Below are 20,801 nucleotides of genomic sequence, written 5' to 3'. Positions count from 1 at the left end.
GGATTAGAAAAGAACAGGGTCAAAAATTACTCCGTACAGGATTGAAAACATAGTGCTAGTAGTAGATATCGATAAACATAAAGAAAGTTTCAGTCTATGGATAGATATAACTACACAATCAACAGCAGATTAACTCTATGAACACAGTCTAATAGCCTGAATGCAACAGCACTAGAGTAACTCGAAGTCTATCGTTTAACGAAACTGCCGGAAAAGAAACTCATAACCCCTCAGCACAACCTCCCAATCCTTACCGCGGCTCCGGTACAAGTCAAACAGGTGCTCCGCGCCATCAACAATCTCGAGCTCCGCGGGCACCCCGCGCGCCACCAGCGCCTCGTAGGTGGTCCGCGCCTGCTGCCAGGGGATCAGGTCGTCGCGGGTCCCGTGGACGATGTACGTGGGCGTGGTGTAGTTGCCGGCGCGGATCTGCGCGCACGGGCTGATGGCGGCGATGCGGTCCGCGCCGGGCTGGGGCATGTGCTTGTAGTCGACGCCCGGGTCCGCCGCCGCGCGCGTCGGGAGCCCGTTGAGGATCACGGGGAGCATCTGGCCCATCCAGTTCATGTGCAGCACGATGCGGGAGCGCGGGTCCGTGGGGGACATCCAGCCGCCGATCGCGCCGGCCTTGGGGTCCATGTTGTAGGAGGTGATCTGCGGGTGATTTTCGTGTGAGTCGGGGTTTCTTTTTTTTTTTTCTCCGTTGCGTTTTTCTTGTGTGGGGATGTTAACATGGGATGTGTGCTTACAGGCTGGTCTTGGACACCCTCCAGCAGGTCAAATTGTTCCAAGCTGTCTGTCTTGGTGTTCTCGGGAAAATTTGGTTGTTTCCAGACTAAGGAGGATTTTATGTTAATGCTTTTCTCTGAGACGACGGGACAGTAGTAGAAGCTGCCAACTCACATTCATCTTCATAGTTGCTGGGGCAATAAAACGCCAGTGTAGCGTCAGGTGGCTGGATGCCCCGGTTCCGCGCAGCAAAGCCCAGCTGCAAAGACAGGGTGCCTCCCGTTGACCACCCAACGACGGCCACCTTTTTGCCATTGACGGGTACCCCCATGGTGCTGCAGATTTGGGGAAGATTCGCCCGTGCCCAGGCCAGAGCGTCACAAACATCAGTCATGGCACCGTCGATGATGTTGACTTCAGGGCAGAGACGATAGTCTATGCTCACGGGAAGGAAGCCGTTCGCCAAAAGAAGAGCCGTCTGCTTTGGACGCACATCCTTGCGCGAGAGCATAGAGTGCCCGCCGCCGTGGATCATGAGAGCTGTGGTATCAAGGTTGTTATTCTGGGCGATCCTGTCAATGGCTGGTCAAGGGTCTCACCTGGATGTCTGGGGACTCCATCTTCCGCCTCGGGAAGATATACATCGGCATAGAGAGATGTTGGTCCGGCTTGCTTGTATACGAGTGTCTTCATATTGCTTCCGGGCAGGCGTCTTGCGTTATTGGGCACGTCCTGCAAGGTGGGCGGCCTAGATGATTGTCACCGGTCTCGTCAGTAAAGACCATGACGACTGCAGAGTAATTCTCAAGTTTCACTGTATGAAGGCGCAATGTATGTCTTCGGAAGGGTACGGAATAAAACCGAAAGAGTTTAAATTATCAAGTCTGTACTTACACCGATGTCTTCACAATGCTTCCCTGAGTCCCACCAGAGACCTTGCCAGTGACTACCTCCTTCAGCTCGCTGTATGTCATATCGCCATGCACGGAACCAGCGCCGATCTTGCAAGCGAACACCTCTTCCAGCGCACTGGTAAGCTCAACAGTGAGCAAGGAGTCCAGTCCTTGGTCCTCGAGGCTACTCTTGGGACTGAGCGCGGACGGCTTGATGTCGAGAAGCTCGCACAAGACTTGCATGAGCCGGCCCTCCACGTCTCCGTCCTTGGATTCTTGGGCCACCGCCTTCTTTGGTAGGCCCTCTTCGGGTGTACTAAGTCCGCTGACTTCAGTGAATGGAGTGGCAGCACCGGACACCGTGGAGAACGGGGTGGACAGCCCCGGGGTTGTCATTTCGGAAGGCGAGCTGATAGCCAAGGCAGAGAGGAATGCCAGAAGAGACTCCACGTCTTGCAGCTCTGAAATCTTGTCGTGTGGTATCTGCACTCCAAACTTGTCCGTCACGGCCGAGAAAACCTCGGTTGTCAAGAGTGAGTCGATGCCAAGGCCCTCGAAGGTCGAGGTCCTGGTGACCGAGGCCTTGGGCACTTCGGCGACCTCGAGGAGAAGGTCCGTCAAGCTGGAGAACAGATCGACTGCCGGCCGTTCTTTGGTTTCTGCTGCCGCGAACCGTTGGGCTGTTGAATCTTCATGGCAGCCTCGCAGCTTCTCGATGGCCTTGTCGTAGAAGCTTTGCTCTTGAGACTGCTTCTTCTGGGGTGCGCCCGCCCGGTTGGACTGGGAGATGGCACTGGCCAGGGACGTGATAGACACGCGGGTGAACTGCACACCGAGAATGATCATGGCCAGCTTCTTGTCCTCGCTGAAGACATAGATGTCGTTGTGGTACACCTTTTCAGTCACTGGCGTGCACTGAGCAAATACGCTCCAAGTCTGCTGCGCTTGGCCGGGTCGAGTTAGGTCCAGGAACGTCTGGGTTGCCTGCACGCGCTCAATGTGCCCGCAAATGTACACCTGGTTCGCTGGGCACGGGTTGAGGCAGTTGACTTTGATACCGGCAACCTGTACGAAATTGTCGACGGCAACAGGGTCAAGGATCATAGAGGGATCAGCTACGTCAGCTGGAGTGGGAACGACAATCTGGGCTCCCACTTCATCTCCCCTCGAGGCGATCGCCTTTACACCTTGGTAGTACTCTCCATAGGCGACAACCTTGCTGAATACTTGGTAGACCAGGGCACCCTTCATGCCCTCAGCCTGGTGGTCGCTCAGGAAGGCTGTTGCGCGGCTGGACCCCACGAGCTTCTCGTACCGGGCCACCTCCGCCTTAAAGCCCATATCGCTCAGAGCTGTAAGCTTGACGACACCGGAGGCGTGCTTTGTTCGATCTTTGACTTGAGCACTACCCCTGGGTCCGCTGGTGAAGACGAAGGACCAGCTCGAGTTTGTTGGCTCTGTCGCGGTCATAGACAAATGAATCTCCTTGGCCGGGTCGATGCCAAGCGGAGCCACGATGCTGAGCTTCTCGACGCTTGGAATGGAGTTTTGAGTCGGCTGCAAGCATCTTGTAGCCCTGGCAGCCAGTTCAACGTATAGATCTGCCGGGCAGAGCGGCTGGTCGAGCACGGCATGACCCTTGACGAAGTGTTGGAATTCCTCGCTCCTTGGGTCGATGGTGAAATGCGCTCCACCTTTCCCGTCTGCACTCACTTGACGAAGGATCTTCGGCTTGGAGTCCTGGTCGACCTTGGGGGCTTTGGTGGCCGCGGAGTCTTTGTTGGCCTCCACGTTGTCCCTCCAAGTCATCCAATGATGCTGTTTCTCGAATTGATACGGAGGGAGGTCGATGCTGCGGAACGGAGCCCGAGCTGACCCCTTCTTCCGGTAGAAAGGCCCGACTTCAATGGTCGGCATGGTCTTCCAAAGAGTGACCATGGTCTCCGCAAGGCGGTTCAGGGCCTCCTTGCCATCCAACTTTGTCCCGTGGTATGTGTGCGGGACCGAGGAGCCGGCCAAGGCACGCCGTGCCATTGCTGCCACGGATGAGTTTGATCCTGCCTCAAGCCAAAGACAGCTTCCCAGTCTGGCCTCCAGTCGCTCGACAGCGGCATGGAAATACACCGGGGCACGGGTGTGATTTGCAATGAAAGCTGGCGTCATATCCTGCCAGGCTGTTTGCTCCTGGGTGCAAAACTCCATGTGAATATGCGGCTCAGAAACCTGTAGGCCAGACGCCAGCTTCTCCAGATGGGGGATAAGAGGCTCGGTGAACTCGGAGTGGAACCCGTTGGTCACCTGAAGTCTCTTGTAGCGGATCGGCTGGGCAGAGGCCTTGCAGATTTGCTCAACCGCATCCATTGCCTTGGAAGTGCCCACGATGACATGGCCTGTCGGGGCATTGTAGCAGGCAATCTCAGCCCGCAGTCCGTGTTGTGATGACACCTCCGCAATGACGCCTTCAGCGGTGTTGGCGTCGGCTTCAACAGATACCATGGATCCAGACTCCTCACCCCAGTATTTCTGCATCAGGCTTGCCCGACCGGCGACGAGCTTCACGGCGTCATCTAGAGATAGCATACCAGAGATGCACATAGCAGTCAGCTGTCCGAAGCTGTGGCCGATCACTGCGGCTGGGGTGACACCTGCATCCATCCAGGCATTGGCAGAGGCGTATTGGATGGCGAAGAACAGACAGTGAAGGCTCACGACGTCTGTCACCTGCTTCGTCTGGAAGATTGCTGGGAAGATGGACTTGTATCCCGCCCTCCTAATTGCGCGGTTGCAATTCTCAAGATGGAAACGCAGCAGTGCCGATTCGAAGTATAGGTGTTGCGACAGACCGACGTGGTTGTTCGTCTGGCCACCAAAAGAGAGAACCACCGAGCTCGTCTCTGCCTTCTTGTCTTGGTGTTGCTGGATGAACTGGTCTGGGGCCTTGAGAGCGGTCTTTAGGGCTTCTACTGTGCTAACACTGGTGATGAAGCGGTGAGCGAGGGTCCTGTTCTGCTTCTTGACCAGGTTGAAGGCCAGGTTCTGGAGAAACGCAACCTCGTCGCTGGGAGTCTCTGCTGGGAGCGAGTCACAGAGTGCTTGGCAATATGACCTAACGCTTTGCTCCGTGTGTGCGTAGATACAGACCGGCACCACCGACAATGCAGAGTTGTGGTCGTTTGAGAATCGACGTGCGCTGGACCGCTTCGACGGGGGCTGGCAGAGAACCATTGCTGCATTGTTGCCAGCAGCGCCGTAGTTGTTGACCAGTGCGGCTTTGAAAGGTATGTCCCAAGGCTGGGGAGACAAGGGGATGTTCATCTTGTCGAGCGCTAGCGGCTGGATGTTTGGGTTGAGCGACTGGTGGTTCGCCAGCGGTGGAATCGTAGAGTTGTTCATCGCGAGCACGGTTTTGATCACGGAAGCAACTCCAGACGATGCTTCGCAATGACCTACATTGCCCTTCACCGAGCCGATGGACACAATGCTGTCTCGGGATGGCCCACCAAAGACGGAGCGAAGACTGGCCATCTCTGTTGGGTCGCCCTTGGCTGTCCCTGTTCCATGGGACTCGATGTAGCTCACATCATAGGGCTTGACACCCGCGTCCGTAAGAACCTTCTTGTACAGATCAACCTGAGACGAGCCGTTGGGAACCGTGATGTAAGTGTCATTGCGGCACTGGTTGACTCCTGTTCCCGCGATCACTCCGTAGATAAAGTCGCCGTCCTTCACGGCATCGGAGAGCTTCTTCAGGAAGATGAGCCCGACACCTTCACCACGACAGTAACCATCCCCTGCCGCATCGAACGGTTTGGTTGGCCCGGTAGGGCTCAAGAAATTGGCAGCGCGAAGGTTCTCCCAGAGGTTTGGGCTAGAGTTCAGACTCACACCCCCTGCCAGTGCACGAGAACACTGCCCTGTCTGGATGGATCGGCATGCGGCATCGATAGCCACCATGGAAGCACTGCAAGCTGTATCATATGTCATGGATGGCCCCGTCCAGCCGAAGTGGTGGCTGATCCTACCACACAGGAACGCACGCAACTCTCCAATAGCTGAGAAGGCCGTGGGTGCGTGGGAGGCGATATTGTCGTGGTAGTCCGTCGTCGCCACGCCAATATAGCAACCAACATCCTCAGGGGCGTCTCTTTCGGTCAGGTACCCCGAAGACTCGACCGCCTGGTATGCAGCCTGGAGAAGGATCCGTTGCTGAGGGTCCATGGCAGCCGCCTCACGTGCGGACTTCTTGAAGAATCGGTGATCAAAGGCGTCAGCGTCGCGGACAAAGTTGCCGAAGTATCGCGAACCCTCCTTGGTTCTTCGGAGCCCCGTACGTGCCCAGCGATCTTCTGGCACCTCGCTGTGCATAGAGGCACCCTTTGATATCACCTCCCAGAATTCATCCAGCGAGTCCACACCGGCATATTTGCACGCCATGCCGACGATAGCAACTGAATGTTGGGGATAGTCGAATTCAGCTGCCTTCTCAGACAGTTGTCCCCCCATGGACTGCTCAGTTGTCATTTGGGGCATTTTGTGAATCTTTCTTGGCGAGGCCCGTTGTACCGATGGCGGGATAATGTCGGAGACGCTGAATGTGATCACATCTGCGCCAGTAAGAACATGTCGAAACGTCTCTGACATAGTCACATGCCAATCCGACACGTCCGTGAGAAGCACCGAGGTTGCGACGCTCGACAACGAATCTTGCTCCTGAATCGGCGCACCATCCACATTTTGTCTCATGTGTGCCAGTAACGAGCCAGCTTCTGGGAGTTTGAGGAAGTCATGTAGGCGAATTAAATCTGAAATACTCTCCGACGCCGTCTTATTGACTGAAGAGTGGAAACGCCCTCGGATAGGGACGTCTCGCACTATGAAGTTATCTGCTGAGAGAGCTTCCGTGAGAGACTCCACGTCTGATTTAGGCACGGTAATCGTGAAGTTGTCCTCATCGAATATCACTGATACATAGGCCTTGGATGGTTTTAGTCAGCTTGTGCATGTGGGAACTTTCTTGGATGGCAGCTTACTCCTGCAAAGGTCTCGAGGTGGCGAGACAGTTTGTTCTCATCAGACTGCTTCGACTTCCCCTTGACAACGACGCATGTCGTCTCAATGTTGCTAAGCTCTGCATCAAGGTCCACATAGGCCCCGAGTACCAGTGCCAACTTAACAGCAACGGAGGCATACTTGGCGATGTCCTGCACATTCTCAGAGCAGGCAATCGCAGCAGCGGAGAGGAATCCAGTGCAGAAGCCTTGGATACCAGCAAGTGAGAGGCCACCAAGCAGCTGGGAGTGGTTAAAGTTGCTCTCGTTATCGTGTAGGTATTGCACATAGTCAAGCACCTGGGTAATGACCGTCAAGGGTGTGCAGATGATGTTGTGTGAAGGAGTGACTGAAGGGGCAGGTTCCTCCCCAAGCCAGCCTGTCAGGTGAGAGACCAGGTCTTGGCCTGGAATCCGACTGAACCTGGGCTCATGTGTCAAGAGAAGGTTCCAAAGAGAAGGAAGGCTCTGAATGGTCTCTAGGAGCACCTTGAGTTGTGGATCAGATCGCAGTATGTCTCTCTGCCGTTGAAGGTGGTGGAGGGTGGGTAGCTTAGTTTGAGGACCAAACAGAATTGCTGAAGGCAGAGTCATCTTGAACGACTGAAAGGAAGCAACGACTCAAAGTATGTCAAGTTTCATGTGCTTCTTGATGGAAAGATGTGGCCTGTTGTGGTTCGACTCTCTCCTGATAGTTCTTGCCTCTGAATCAGAGTCTCCCTTATGATCACTTCGTATCGAGGGCTCTTATCATCATTATAAGGTCCTTGAATAGAGCCTCGGTTATGGATCTTCTTGAAACCCCGAGTTTTGCCCATCCCAATCTCTTGGAGTTGAGCCTCTGGCTACATGTTGCTCCGGCCATCAGCGGTAACATTGCACCAGGAGCTGCCCGTCTGACGAAGGGCAGCGGTGAGTTGATTGTAGATAGGCAGCCTCCGCTAAGTTGATGTGTAAGTTTTTGCTATGCAAGTGAGAAAGTCGGGGTCCTTTTGTCCATGTGATCCATTGTCGGTCTTGTTCTTTTTCCCCGGTGCCGAGAGGCTACCGTTGTTCAGCTCAGAGGAGACAGATAGTGAAATTCAGCCGCGTGGCTACGCGATGTTGATTCGTTGGCATGTGTAACAGCGACAACTTGCAGCTGGGCTATTACCATTTCAGGCTGAGGATGTGAGGATCGATCCCTCGGAGGTGTCCAGTCCCAATTTTTGAAAATCTCTGGCTGAGTAGCTGTGATCTGCAGTCAGCAACGCCATGGCAAGATTGAACGAGTGTCTCACCGTGACACAAAGGACCCTGAGCCCTGAGCCTTGCGTGCCGCTGCGTGTCTGTGAAACTCGACAAGGGGACGGGGTCCCCGGCTCCGGCGGCGTATCAATACGGATCACTGCATACCGCTTTTTGGTACCATGAACATGCCCAGAACACTGTCATCTTGGACCTGCCGCCGAAGTCGGATCCAGCACCACGTTGCTATACTTCATGTTCGCTCACCGAGATAGCTTGGCGTGCACATAAGCCACGATGCAGATCATGGTGCAAATCAAGGGTCCGAGTCCCGAATGTTACCTAACACGTGATGTTACGACCGTGAGAGAACTCGGACTGGCTTCGCTGCACAGTACCCTAGGGTACCTAGGTACCTGCGGGCAGGACTCAGCATCGTAGGAATGTGTGAGAATGAGATGAATCGATTCGCTCTGGAGGGAGTGGTTGTTTCCTTTTCACCGAAAGCCGTGTCTTGAAAATTGAATGCTCATGTTGAGCTCTGATATCGCGACTGAATCAGTAGGTACTGCGATATAAACATCTTTTTCCATCAAACTGAACGTATTATCCTACTCATTAGGTTTATTCCACATCCATCTTCACACTGTTATCTTGAATTCGCGGCAATGGGGTCCCAAGTACCAGCTTTTGTGAGGGCAGACCTCAGTCTACCTGCAAAACTGCCTGGCGAGCCGCAGAAAAAGGACGGGCCGAAATCCGTCCGGACTGTTCCTGAACTGGTGGACTTCAACGCCTCCCACAACTCAGACTACCCATTCTGCTATCAAGCTCGCAAGGACGACTCCAGAAAAGCTAGCCTGGTAACCATCACGCATTCGGAATTCAGGGACGCTGTTCTTCGCTGTCAGGAGTGGCTCAAATCCAGCATCAACGATCTTCAGCTTCCAGTCCTTCAGGAGAATGGAGTCATCTCCAGGAGCACGCCAGTTGCCCTCTTTATGGAGAGCGACATTGGGCTCTTTGTGCATATTGTCGCCCTTCTGGGCCTTGGCGTCCCAGTCTTGCTCTTGTCTGCGCGGCTCAGCCCTCTGGCCATCGGAAATCTCACCAAGACCACGCACTGCTCTGACATCTTGGCTTCTCCACGATTAGCTCGAAACTGCGAAGCTGCAGTGCAGCCCGGAAATCCTGGAGGCTCGCCCCCTGCCGTCATCTATGAGCGACAGCCGTATGAGGTCTTCCTCTCTCAAAGGACAGAGTCTGCCGCGCCCGGTTCAAAATCAACTGTGTGTCATGCGAACTATCATGCAGACGAGTGGGACCGAAATGCCATCATCTTGCATTCTTCGGGGACGACTGGGCTTCCCAAGGCCATTTACCAGTCCCAAGAGTATGTGCTCGGCTATGCAGCAAACCACTCTTTGTCACCAGAAGAAGCCGACGGTGTAAATGTGTCAACCTTGCCGTTGTTCCACGTAAGTTAGTCCGAAAAACGTCTTCCGTATTTTTGAATATCACAGCTCATTGAGAATGGAATCAGGGATTTGGACTCTTGGCGCCATGTCTCTCCCTCAGTATTGGGCTTCAGCTATGCCTGCCCGCAAATTCCATCTCATCCGCAGGCACCATAGCGGAGCTGTTGGAGACCACGAATGCCCGCTCGTTGATGACGGTTCCTTCTGTGCTTGATGATATGTGCGAGAATGCCGACGGCGGTGCCGCTCTACGCGCATTGCTTTCTTTGCAGTTCGTGGCGACGGGTGGCGGTCCTCTACCCCAAGCCGTGGCCGAGAAGCTGGTCGGTGCCGGCGTCAAGCTCCTCAACCATTTCGGCGCAACGGAGGTCGGCGCCCTCGGCTCCGTCTTCGTCCCAAAGGGATCGGAGTATGATTACCGGTACATCCGCGTGCGACAGGACTACCGGTACGACGTTATTCCCATCGAACCTGCGGCTGGCAAAAACTCTGCCGATGACGGGGCATGCAAGCTGGTGTTCTATCCTTTTGGCTGGGACTCCCCTTTCGAGGTGCAGGACAGACTGCTTCGCGACCCGCTGCATCCAACCACGGACTTCCGTGTCATGAGCCGAACGGACGACGTGGTTGTTCTTGCAACAGGAGAAAAGGTCTTACCAGGAATTTTCGAATTCGAGCTCAGCCAAGATCCTCTCTGCAAGACTGCCGTTGTCGTCGGACAATCCCAGTTCGAAGTTGGCATTCTCGTCGAGCCTCGAGACGAGAATCTCCATGACGTGACTGAAGTCGAGGAGTTCAGAAGCCACATGTGGGAAATTGCATCTCGTTTGAACGAGAAGGTGGATGCACACGCTCGGATCTCGTCCCCGCAAGGCATCATTGTCGTGCTTCCACGGGACAAACGGATCCCTCGCTCAGACAAGGGCTCGGTGCTGCGCCAAGAAACCTACAGAGTCTTCGAGCCCGAGATCACCGCGATGTACGAAGCCCTCGAGAAACACTCGGGTGAAAATGGCACCCCGGGATTTCAACTTGACATGTCTCGCCTGGAAGCTGGAATTCGCGAGCTCATCCAGACAAAGCTGGGCTGGAAGATCCCAAGTGTGGAGTGGGAGGATGAGCAAGACTTGCTCGAGCTCGGCATGGACTCCCTCCAAGCTCTCCAGCTCCGTCGCCTACTGTCAGCCTCTCTAGCGCAACTCGGCGATGTGGACATCCAGCTGGGACGTGATTTCGTCTATGTCAACCCTTCAGTTGCTATGCTGGCTGCTGCCATCCGAAAACGGGCTGACACGGCCTCCGCTGACTCCGGGGATGACTATGCTCATGTAATCGCGCGACTGGTTGACAAATTCGCGCATTCCAACTTGTCCTCAAATGTCGCGCCAGGGCTGCAGAATGTGGTCCTGTTGACAGGAAGCACTGGAGGCCTAGGGTCGCACATCGTCCATTGCCTTTCACAACGCCACGACATCCTGAAAGTCATTTGCTTGATCCGGGGGGAAAACACCAGCCCGTCGGAAAAAGTGCGGGAGGCATTGGCATTCCAGGGACTCGAGCTCCCGAAGCATTGCTGGGCCAAGGTGCAGGCAGTTGCTGTGGACTTCGCAAAGCCACAATTTGGCTTGAGCTCGATCGAGTACAAGTCACTGACAGACTCGGTGACTCATGTTGTACAAAACGGCTGGCCCATGGATTTCAACCGCCGCGTCGCGTCTTTCGAGAGCCAATTCCGTCTGACGCGGGACCTGATCCAGCTGGCAGTAGAGTCAGGAAAGGAGCAAGAAAGTGCGAAGAAGGGTCTCCCGTCGTCACCCCCAACGTACTTGTTCGTGTCATCTATCGCCGTCGTGGGCCAGTATCCCGACCCGAAAGCTGGCCGAGGCTCCATAGTGCCGGAGGTGCCGATGCCAGACAACGATTGCGCAGATGAGTTTGGGTACGCCCAGGCGAAGCTGGTCTGCGAGCGCATCGTCGAATCAGCCGCCCGGGCGCACCAGGGGGAGCTTGTGGCCAAGTACGTGCGAGTGGGCCAGATGACGGGAGCACGAGAGACAGCCCGGTGGAACGCCAGAGAGCATTTCCCAGCGCTAGTCAAATCCTCTCAGCTGGTAGGCTACCTGCCAAAGATTCGTGGTGTGAGTAATCCCCAGACCCTCCTCGGTTGCACCGCTCACGCTGACAACCCGTTGCTAGACCCTGTCATGGCTCCCTGTAGACGATGCAGCGGCCGCCATGGCCGATCTCACTCTTGCACCTGCCCCAGCTGACCACGACATGGCGCTGCCTCTCGTGTTCCATGTCGAGAATCCAATCAGGCAGTCATGGGAGGACGTCCTGGATGTCATAGGGAATGAGCTGTCGTTACCATCAACGAGCCGCGTGGCTTACAGCCAGTGGGTTGAAAAGGTCTTCACTCATCCTGATGATCAGATAGAGGAGAACCCCGCGAAGAAGATGGCAACATTCTTCCAGGGCGATTTCGAGCACATGTCGGGTGGACAGGTCATAATGAGCACGGACCGTTCTAGGGCGTGCAGTGATACCTTGCGCGTGAGCAGGCCGGTGGATGATGACTTGGTAAAGGCGTATGTGGCTGAGTGGCGTAAAATGGGCTTGTTGAAGTGATCTTGCGTTTTTCTTTGGTAGCGTCAGTAGCGGTGTCATCTGTCCAATGTATTGTGTGCTACACTTGAAACCTCGACTTGAATAAGATCAACCGTCCCACAACATATTACTAGAGCAGAAATGGTCGTGATGCTACCGGTATATGTAGATTGAGGGGAACAAAGGGCAGTGAACATCATGAAATCGCAGACAATCATGGGACTCTGACTTGGCTTAAGCTTTCTTGCTGGCAGCACTTGGAAAATTGTAGATTTAATCAACAACGACAAGAAATTTGTGGATCTCCTCAATGCATTCTAAGTCAAGATTCAGATGGTTTACACACTTTTTATTGTAAAAACAGAACATTGCCTTGTCTCGTTGAACAACTCTGAAGTGTGCGCCCACGATCGGTCCAAAGCCTCAATATCCCCACAAAGACTATCCACCCCTACCCTAGGGTACATGACCAAAAATGTCAAACAATCTTCCACGAAACTTTCAAGTAGCGCGAGTCTCCCTGTTCTTCAGCCAGACCTCGAACTCAGTCTGGACTACAAACCACCGGTTCTGCACTTTCCACGGCTGCTTGGGGTTAACCAATTCAATCTAAGTTTGTGTTAGTCCCATAATGTTAAAGGTTTACGAAGGGCTTCAGTGAAAGTGGCCTGTGACTAACATCAAACTTTTGGAGAATCGTCGGAACCAGTTTGTATATCTCCAGGTAGGATATGTGCTTGCCAAGGCATGATCGGTGCCCAGCTCCAAACTGTATCCTCGTGTCAGCTGCTTTAAATATACGGAGAAGATTAATGCACTCTGAACAGGATCAACACTCACGGTCAACAGTCCACGCTCCATGCGAGACTTGGTTTCCTCATCGCAGTCAAGCCATCGTTCTGGCCTCCAGCAGTCAGCATCGGGACCAAAGACGTCTGTATCGCGATGCACCGCCCAAGCATTCATGCCGACGATCGTGCCGGCCGGAATATGCTGGCCAGATAGTTCTATACCCCCAGAGGGGGCAATCCGTTCCAGTTGCAACCCGAAGGGCGGGTGAATCCTGCCAGTCTCCTTGAAGCATGCCTCCAAGTACGGCAGGTTTCGACTTTCTTTCCAAGTCACAATATTAGAAAGTCTTCCGTCTGCGGCGGCATCGTCTAGCTCCCGGCGAAGGCGTTCAAGGGTCTCGGGGTAATCTATGAGATTTTTGAACATGGTGCGCAGGAAGATGGCGGTGGTGTCGCTCCCAGCTAGGACATTGGAAGATGTCCAGGCTGTCAATGCCCTTTGAAACGAAGTCAGTCTACTGCCTGGATTGAATCACAAGTAGGTATACCATACCAAGGAGGGATCGAGGGATCTTTCCGCATCGCATCCAGAAAACGTGACAAGAAGTCCCGATCATTGTAAGTTCCTTTGCCGGTAGCGATTTGTTGCTGACGCTCTTCCTGGCGCTTTACCGCAAATCTGACCATTGGTGACCATTTTTCTGGCCTGAGCTGGGACAGAACAGGGTTCTTGACCCAGAGTCGATCGACCCAAGGGATCTGTCCAACCTTTACAATCACCAGCATCAGCCCATGCTCGAAACCTGGGTGCAGTGCATGCGTCATTTGTTTCACTTACAACGGCAACATACTCAAACCATTTCCAGATGTCGTTCATGATCCCTTCCACGTCGGTATCAGATTCGAGGAATCCCAGTCTTGTTGAGAAAGTGATTTCTCCAACCACGTCGAACTACTCTCTCTTGTGAGCACTTCGCCACATTCAGTTCTTCAAATGTCTTGACTCACAGCAAAGTACTGAAGCCATGTTCCCCAGTCACAGCTTTTCCGAGGGGCAACGAATCTTGTCTCGAGCTCGCTCAAGAAAGTCTTGATAGTTGAGTCCACCAGCGGCTCAAATGAGGTCAAGTTGGACATGGAATAAACCCCAGCTATTGGCTTCTTCAGCATACGATGAAGATTCTCGTCTCTCGTTGCAAACAAGCCAGGAATGATTTTTCCCTTTGACATGGGCAGGATAACAGGATAAAATTCACTCTATTTCTCAGAATACAGGTTATCATACGTCCTCTTCAAAGTGTATTCTATTACACAGCGAGTGACCTTTGCAGACTACTTGCCTTGATCAAGGGATCACGCGTCTTGTAGATCTGGTCGACTTCCAGCGCGTTGGAAACAGACACCATGTTGGGCCCGACCCTGACCAGCTTTCCATATTTTCGGTGCAATGAGATGTGTGTCTCATGAGCTTGTCTTGCCCATACCCAGTATGCACGAGGTATGTTAGTGAGACTCGCCAGGAAAGGGCCCGGGATCTTCCTTAGCCGTGACCACTGTTGGCCGAAGTAAACAAGGAGTAGCAAGGCCCCGAGGGCTATTCCGTGGCTCAGTGTGAATTCCATGTTGGTTGGGCTGTGATGCATCGACAGGATGGTATGGATGTGCCAGAGTGTAACGGTATCTGGGGAGGATGAGAAGTTTCTGGTTGTATTTGATAAGACCTCAGTTGGCCAGAGTGGCGTGATAGACGGACACCCGCTGTCTCGGAACACAAAACTACGATCAGGTTTGGTGTTTCTTACTTCCCACTCGAGTCTATCCTTTGGTCCAGCCCCCAGCCCTTCGGCCCTCCCGATCGAGTCCGGCTGCTCAAGCCCGGCTGGAGCTTCAAGATTACTTCAAGACCCGACACCGCCTAAAACGGCTGCCTGTCAGAGGGTCTAACACGCCGGTACTACTCAGCCGAAATCCTGACCGACTCCATGCAGGAATCAGATGTCCGATGACAGTTGACATGGAAGGGGTCCTTTTGTGCCAGAGCTACAGGGTGGGGGCACCTGGGCATGTGGGATTCCCGGGGGCTTGCGGGCTGGGGAACCGCTGCAGCAGCGGCCCACGCCGCCTTCGCATGCGTGGTGCACATGGCAAACCTTGGAACCCGGGTTTCGATTCGCTGACCTCAGCCGGCGCCTGCCGCCGAGTGCTCGGCACAGTTACACAGCCTTGCAGAATGTGAATCTCACATAAGCCTGAGGTACGAGCGTTCCAACGTTGCAAATGGAGGTCCGAATATCGGAGGCTGTTTTCCACTGACTGTGCTGAGATGATGCAGGCCGGGGGCCTTGGCCTGCTGTTGGACGCGACGCATATGAGTCAGTCCTGATGCTGAATGACAACGAGAGCATATATTGATTGTGGGATAAATGTTGACTTTCGACTTTGCTTACCTCAATCAAAGAGACGGAATGGCACAGGGGTTGTAAAATGGTATTGCGAAGCATCGGTAGGCCTGCTGGGCTGATATGTCTTCGGAAGTATACGGAATAGAAGCGAAACCACATACGGAATAGAAGCAAAACCACCTGGGCAGTTGGGCAGATAGGACAAGTTCTCTGGTTCCGGGGTTTCGTTCTATTCTGTGTACGTCCACAGCCAGACATAGTGCTTTGTACCGTGGTAAACGCTGAAAGGCCCAGGGTTCAAAAGTAGACATACAATGACGATAGCAGCGGGGGGAGGGGGAGAAACCATTGGAGTAGCAAGATATGTGACTGAACGTAGTGGGTTCTGTGTGCGTTCAAACATTCGGCCCTGATATTGTTTTCAGAGCATTTCTTTATGTTAATAACAGCACCAAAGGATGGGGCGATCTACGGAGCTGTATGCAGGCGTCACCATGTAGTGCGAGTACTCGCAATGAACACCTGGGCATCTATGGAGAAAGGAGATTGGACTACTGGCATGTCTGAGTTACCAAATGCAACCAGGGTTTGGGAACGTGAGCTCCATATTGGACCCAAGCGGTCAGATCTATCTATAATACTATACTACAAAATAAATGTTCTTCCAAGAAATGAAAAGGTCTAAAAAGTTCCACAAGCATCCCTCGAAACGCCAAATACAACTCTAGCCACCCTTATCTCAATCTGCATGTCAAGCTTCCGTCCATAGTATAAACATGTTGAAGAAGATGTTGGCATTATACACGGCGGCTGTGTTTAGTAAGTGTTGTCTCCAGACAGAATATCCTCGCCGATCTTCTCCGCAAGAGCATCTAAAGAAACCAGTTAGCAACTTCGGAAAGAGATACCAATCAGAATGTGTGATGGAGAACCTACAGATCGTAGCCATGGGATGACCCGGCGGGAGGAGAGGCATGCTTGAAGCATCCACGACACGGAGACCCTGGACACCAAACACCCGGCCCCTGGAGTCAACGACGGCGGTAGAGTCATCCGCCTTGCCCATCCTGCAAGTGCACGACGCATGGAAGATGGTGCTGAAACTTTCCTGGATGAACCTCCAGATCTCCTCGTCTGTGCTCACGTCGTTCTTCCCAGGGAAGTACTCGTCCCCGATGCGCACCTCGCCCATAGCATCGGACTCCCAGATGGCGCGCGTGCGCTTGAACGCCGCAATGGCCACGGCCTGGTCGGCGGGATGGCTGAGCCAGTTGGGGTCGATAATTGGCAGGTCAGAGGTGTCCGAAGATGAAATCGACACAGAGCCCTTTGAAAGGGTGGCGACCATGCCGGCGACAATGGTTGCGTAGTTGTATCCGTCAGTCGGGTTGCCTCGAGCAAAGTTGGTGGCATAGCCGAAGTAGCCACCCGGCGCGATATACTCGACCTCGGGCCAGTCTTGAGAGAACCACTCAAGGTCAGTCAAGATATCAGTTGCGTTGCTTGGCAGTGCACCGGAGCCGCTGCGGGTGGAGTTGCTTCGAGGGACCTTCTCCCAGCCAAACATGTCGACATTGGGGTTGACCAAAGGCCCAGTGCCCTCCTTGAACTGTTCATTTGCAATGTCCATGTTGTTACCGTAAGCCAGAGACGAGCCGGTCATGACGTTGACGCGATATGTGGAGCCGAAAAGGACGTGGTCAGTCATGTTCTGACCTACGCCGGGGCTGTCGACGAGGACCTCGATGTCGTGCTCCTCCAGAAGCTCGCGAGGACCGATTCCAGAGACCATGAGAAGCTGTGGCGATTGGAAAGCACCAGCTGACAGGATGACCTCTCTCGTGGCTGACAATTGGTACACGAAGCCATCAGTCTCTACTAGGACACCAGTGGCTTTGTTGTTGTCGTCGAAAAGCACCTTCTTTCCCAGCGTGTTTGGGTAGAACATGGTGTTGGGTGCTGCCTTGTCCAGCTCTGGGCGCATGAACTCCGTCTCGGACGACGCGCGAGTGTTGGATTCATACTCGATGGTAGCGAGAGAATACGATGATCCGATGAGCTCTCCACTCTGGAAGCCGTTGATGGGGTTCAAGCCAATAGCGGCCAGACCTTTCTCAACCCAGGTCCCGAAAGCGTTGGCATAGTTGGGAAAAATAACGTCCAGCTTGCCACCAGTGCCGAGGACTGTGTCATCGTATTGAGGTGTGGCATTGTCAAAGCGGTGGGAGCCATCTGGTGATGTGAAGTTCTGGTGGCGCACGAAGTATGGCAGGAACTCGTCGTATCTGTACGAGTCGTCTCCTACCAAGTCCGCCCACATATCATAGGATCCCTTGGTTCCCATGTGATCTAGACATAGTCAGTGTCAAAGTATCTTTAAAGGAATTCTGCGGTAATAACGTACAAGTCAGGTAATTCCGTGCGGAACTGCCACCCCACATTTTGCCTCGGGGATAGTGTGCTTCAACCCCGAGAAGAGACTGTACATTGCAATTGCTGTTAGCCGTGTGTCTCTTAGGAAATATCCATGGATGATTCTTTGGTGTAAGGATGGTGGATAGCACTTGCCTGCTGTGGGGTTGTTACAAATCCCCAATCATTGCCGGGAACCCAGTCATCCTTGTCTTTGCCCACGTTCTGGATATCAAGGCCAGGGATTTCACTGTTGTTTCCGTTGGTCATCTCATAGAATGTTCCGGCTTCCACAACACCAATAGTCACAGAAGGGTCTTCTGCCAATCTGGACGCCAGAGCCAGGCCGGCCATACCTCCTCCGACTACAACGTAGTCGAAAGTGTGGTTTTGACCAAGCACTCCGAATGACGAGCCAAGGAGGCTGTTGCCACCACCGATTGGCCTGAAGATGGGAGACGACAATACGCCATTCGCCAGGCTCAATAGCCCAAGAGGGGCCAGATAATACGGGTTGAACATGATATGAATTTCGAAAGACGAATTGAAGTTGCTGTTAGTCAACCGTACCTAGGTATGAGACCGAGATGTAGCTGAAAACTGTGCCTGTGTTGTCAAGGACGATGTGGATGATGATAACATTCAACTTCACAATCGAGGATTCTCACGATGTTCTTATACAGAATGAATGGAATCCATTGCATGCTTTGAAATTGATTCTATCCAAAGTGTATGCCTAGATATCGCCCCCAGAAACCAAAATAGACACCGTCTCGGCCTTTCTTGACCAAATCCAACACATTATGGGCTGATTTGAGCGTGAGGAGGCTCAGCGATGCCTTCACGAAAATATCAGCCTCGAACGATCAAGCCCCCTCTCCTTAGAGCTAATTCCTGCCTAGGAGGATGGCTCAGGGTGAGGCTGAAATCTCCGACGCCAATGCTAGGCGACGCCGAGAGTCACCTGGACTTAGAGGTCTAAACCATCCATAATCCACCCGAGTGGCCATCCTACAAGTTTCTGTGTAAGGTTAACTTTGGGAAGGTCAGCCAAATTGGCCTCCAATCTTCCGGGAGTCATCGGTAGGCGCGCGGAAAGGCGCTTAGCTGATACGTGAAGCGCAGGCAGTGCACGCCTTGGGGGAAGAGCCTCGGCATTTTCGCTGGGGCAAAGCTGCGAAAGGATTATTGATGTGAGATACAATACGGAGCAGTCAAGCCGAACCTTGGAATCGGCTCACCTAATACGCCCCGAAGACTCACAGCTACCAGTTCACCTAATGGAGCTTTTAGAAGCGAGGACCGTCAAACAGCCCCATGAATTCAGCCAGCGCCCAGCGCCTCTCTTCGGAGGTAATGTTCGAGGAGGAAGCGAGAATCGGATTCGCTAAGCCCATCCCAGACCAGTTGCACAATCTGCTGCTGCCCTGTTACCTAGGTAGGTACAACGTACGACAACCCAAGTCTGGTAACTAGTCGCCGAGTATCGCCCCAGTCCAGAGGTCGGCCTCACTGATGGCTCAAAGTTGCTGTCAGCAGAACTTGAGAAACTCCGGTCCGGACCGACCGATGTCGGTGCACAAGTGAACAGTCATCCGCAGCCTCGTGTAAGGAATGGGACGTCTCTGTGGTACCCCACACCCAAGAGTTCACTTTCCCATGCTTGCAGAAGTTGCCCGTCACACGTCAGCTTACTTGCCGAATTCAGCCCTCAGCTGTTGTGAAACAAAATGGCGGGAGTGCTAGCAGTAAAACATTTGCATCTAAGGTTGTGCTACCCGAGAGGTGCCTGGCTTAGGCATTGTCAAAGGCACAGCTTACTTTTGCCCGTTAGGTAGACCGCCACTTGACCAAGAGCCGCAGGCAGAAGTACAGGTTAGGATGGTCCGCCACTTCACATTGCGCAAGAGTACCTATCTAATGTACTGCACCTAACACACGGCAGGTCTCCTCCAGTGAGTGGTAAAGTGACCCTGGCTGGTTCAGACAGACAGCGAAAGGATCGACAGATTCAGTAGAGGCGAAAATGATCGCTAGATATGGTCCACCAGGGACCTCAGCAAGGTCTCAAGGTTGTTTCGAACCTCGACAAGCCCTATAAAACCCCCCCAAAATCCAGTCTAGGAGCAATTCAATCTGTGATGATTCCCAACACACCCATCCAGCCCAATAGACACACACCCCTCACGCACACACCTACAACCAATCCATCATGAACTTCCAAGGAAAAGTCGCCCTTGTCACAGGCGGCTCCAAAGGAATCGGCAGGGCTGTGTCCCTTGCACTTGCTAAGGCCGGCGCATCCGTCGCTGTCAACTACAGCTCCGACGCCGGCGCCGCCGAGGAGGTAGTCAAATGCATCTCGTCGGGCCCGGGCAAAGCCATGGCGATCAAAGCTGATGTGTCGTCCGTTTCGGGCGTCGAGGATCTAGTCAGCCAGACCGTGTCCCATTTCGGGAGGATCGACGTGCTCGTTGCCAACGCCGGAGTCCTCCCGATGAAGGATCTCAAGAGCACGACCGAGGCGGATTGGGACTCAACCTTTGCGCTGAACGTCAAGGGCCCCTACTTCCTCGCTCAGGTAAGCGATTCCTTGTGCTCCGCGGGTCCACACGCTCGGGAACCACGGGGACCTGGCTGACATGTCGGGGATGCAGAAAGCCGTCCCGCACATGCCCAAGGGAAGCCACATCATCCTGACATCCACGACCCTGTGTGCAGCCTCCACCGTGACACCCCCGTACCTGCTTTACAACTCGACCAAGGGGGCCATCGAGCAGATGACCAAGGTCCTGGCCAAGGACCTCGGGCGGCCGGAGGCGGGTGGCATCCTCGTGAACTGCGTCGCCCCCGGCCCCACGGGAACCGAATTGTTCTACAAGGGCAAGAGCGAGCAGCTTGTCAACATGATCGCAAACTTCAACCCCCAGGCACGCATTGGCACCCCCGAGGAGATCGCTGAGGCGGTGCTATTTTTGGCAGGGTCCACGTGGACGAGCGGACAGATTCTGCGGGTGAACGGAGGCATGGCTTAGGCACCCCAGCCTTGGGTTTGTCTCACTTGTCGTGCCACCGTCATCGGAGGCAGACAGGTGACAGGGCAAATATCATTGACATGTGGAATCCGGGTGAGTCAGCAGTGGCATGCGCGGAGATGAGGGAGATATTGATAGCTTATCCAATATACATGATTACGGTACTTTTGCGGTTCTGT

The 20,801-nt window shown here is 53.7% G+C and overlaps 5 protein-coding genes across 5 annotated transcripts; 2 read left to right on the top strand and 3 right to left on the bottom strand.

The window, feature by feature from the left end:
- Positions 1–41: 41 nt before the first annotated feature.
- Positions 42–7,587, bottom strand: KVR01_012792 (uncharacterized protein). The gene is made up of 6 exons (XM_044783809.1): positions 6,653–7,587; positions 1,624–6,596; positions 1,329–1,477; positions 904–1,269; positions 750–835; positions 42–654 (listed from the first exon to the last, which is right to left on the bottom strand). The coding sequence occupies exons 1-6, from the start codon at positions 7,262–7,264 to the stop codon at positions 196–198; spliced, it is 6,645 nt and encodes a 2,214-aa protein (XP_044638263.1). The 5' UTR covers positions 7,265–7,587; the 3' UTR covers positions 42–195.
- Positions 7,588–8,436: 849 nt separating this feature from the next.
- On the top strand, positions 8,437–12,073 carry KVR01_012705 (uncharacterized protein). Its single transcript, XM_044782587.1, has 3 exons — positions 8,437–9,375; positions 9,441–11,513; positions 11,572–12,073. The coding sequence occupies exons 1-3, from the start codon at positions 8,566–8,568 to the stop codon at positions 12,001–12,003; spliced, it is 3,315 nt and encodes a 1,104-aa protein (XP_044638176.1). The 5' UTR covers positions 8,437–8,565; the 3' UTR covers positions 12,004–12,073.
- A 203-nt stretch (positions 12,074–12,276) lies between these two features.
- On the bottom strand, positions 12,277–14,694 carry KVR01_012745 (uncharacterized protein). Its single transcript, XM_044790739.1, has 7 exons — positions 14,114–14,694; positions 13,782–14,030; positions 13,612–13,725; positions 13,327–13,541; positions 12,823–13,270; positions 12,662–12,751; positions 12,277–12,591 (listed from the first exon to the last, which is right to left on the bottom strand). The coding sequence occupies exons 1-7, from the start codon at positions 14,414–14,416 to the stop codon at positions 12,484–12,486; spliced, it is 1,527 nt and encodes a 508-aa protein (XP_044638216.1). The 5' UTR covers positions 14,417–14,694; the 3' UTR covers positions 12,277–12,483.
- Positions 14,695–15,810: 1,116 nt separating this feature from the next.
- KVR01_012801 (uncharacterized protein) lies at positions 15,811–18,203 on the bottom strand. The gene is made up of 4 exons (XM_044781814.1): positions 17,744–18,203; positions 17,580–17,655; positions 16,112–17,524; positions 15,811–16,047 (listed from the first exon to the last, which is right to left on the bottom strand). The coding sequence occupies exons 1-4, from the start codon at positions 18,107–18,109 to the stop codon at positions 15,992–15,994; spliced, it is 1,911 nt and encodes a 636-aa protein (XP_044638272.1). The 5' UTR covers positions 18,110–18,203; the 3' UTR covers positions 15,811–15,991.
- A 1,404-nt stretch (positions 18,204–19,607) lies between these two features.
- KVR01_012778 (uncharacterized protein) lies at positions 19,608–20,786 on the top strand. Its single transcript, XM_044791550.1, has 2 exons — positions 19,608–20,168; positions 20,245–20,786. Exons 1-2 carry the CDS (start codon positions 19,800–19,802, stop codon positions 20,620–20,622), a joined length of 747 nt encoding a protein of 248 aa, XP_044638249.1. The 5' UTR covers positions 19,608–19,799; the 3' UTR covers positions 20,623–20,786.
- The last annotated feature ends 15 nt before the right edge of the window (positions 20,787–20,801 follow it).

The sequence above is a fragment of the Diaporthe batatas genome (genome assembly GCF_019321695.1).
Source record: "Diaporthe batatas strain CRI 302-4 chromosome Unknown Contig00021, whole genome shotgun sequence".
Lineage (NCBI taxonomy): Eukaryota > Fungi > Ascomycota > Sordariomycetes > Diaporthales > Diaporthaceae > Diaporthe > Diaporthe batatas.
Note: the sequence above shows the minus strand (reverse complement) of the source record. Positions and strands in the feature narration are given on the sequence as shown.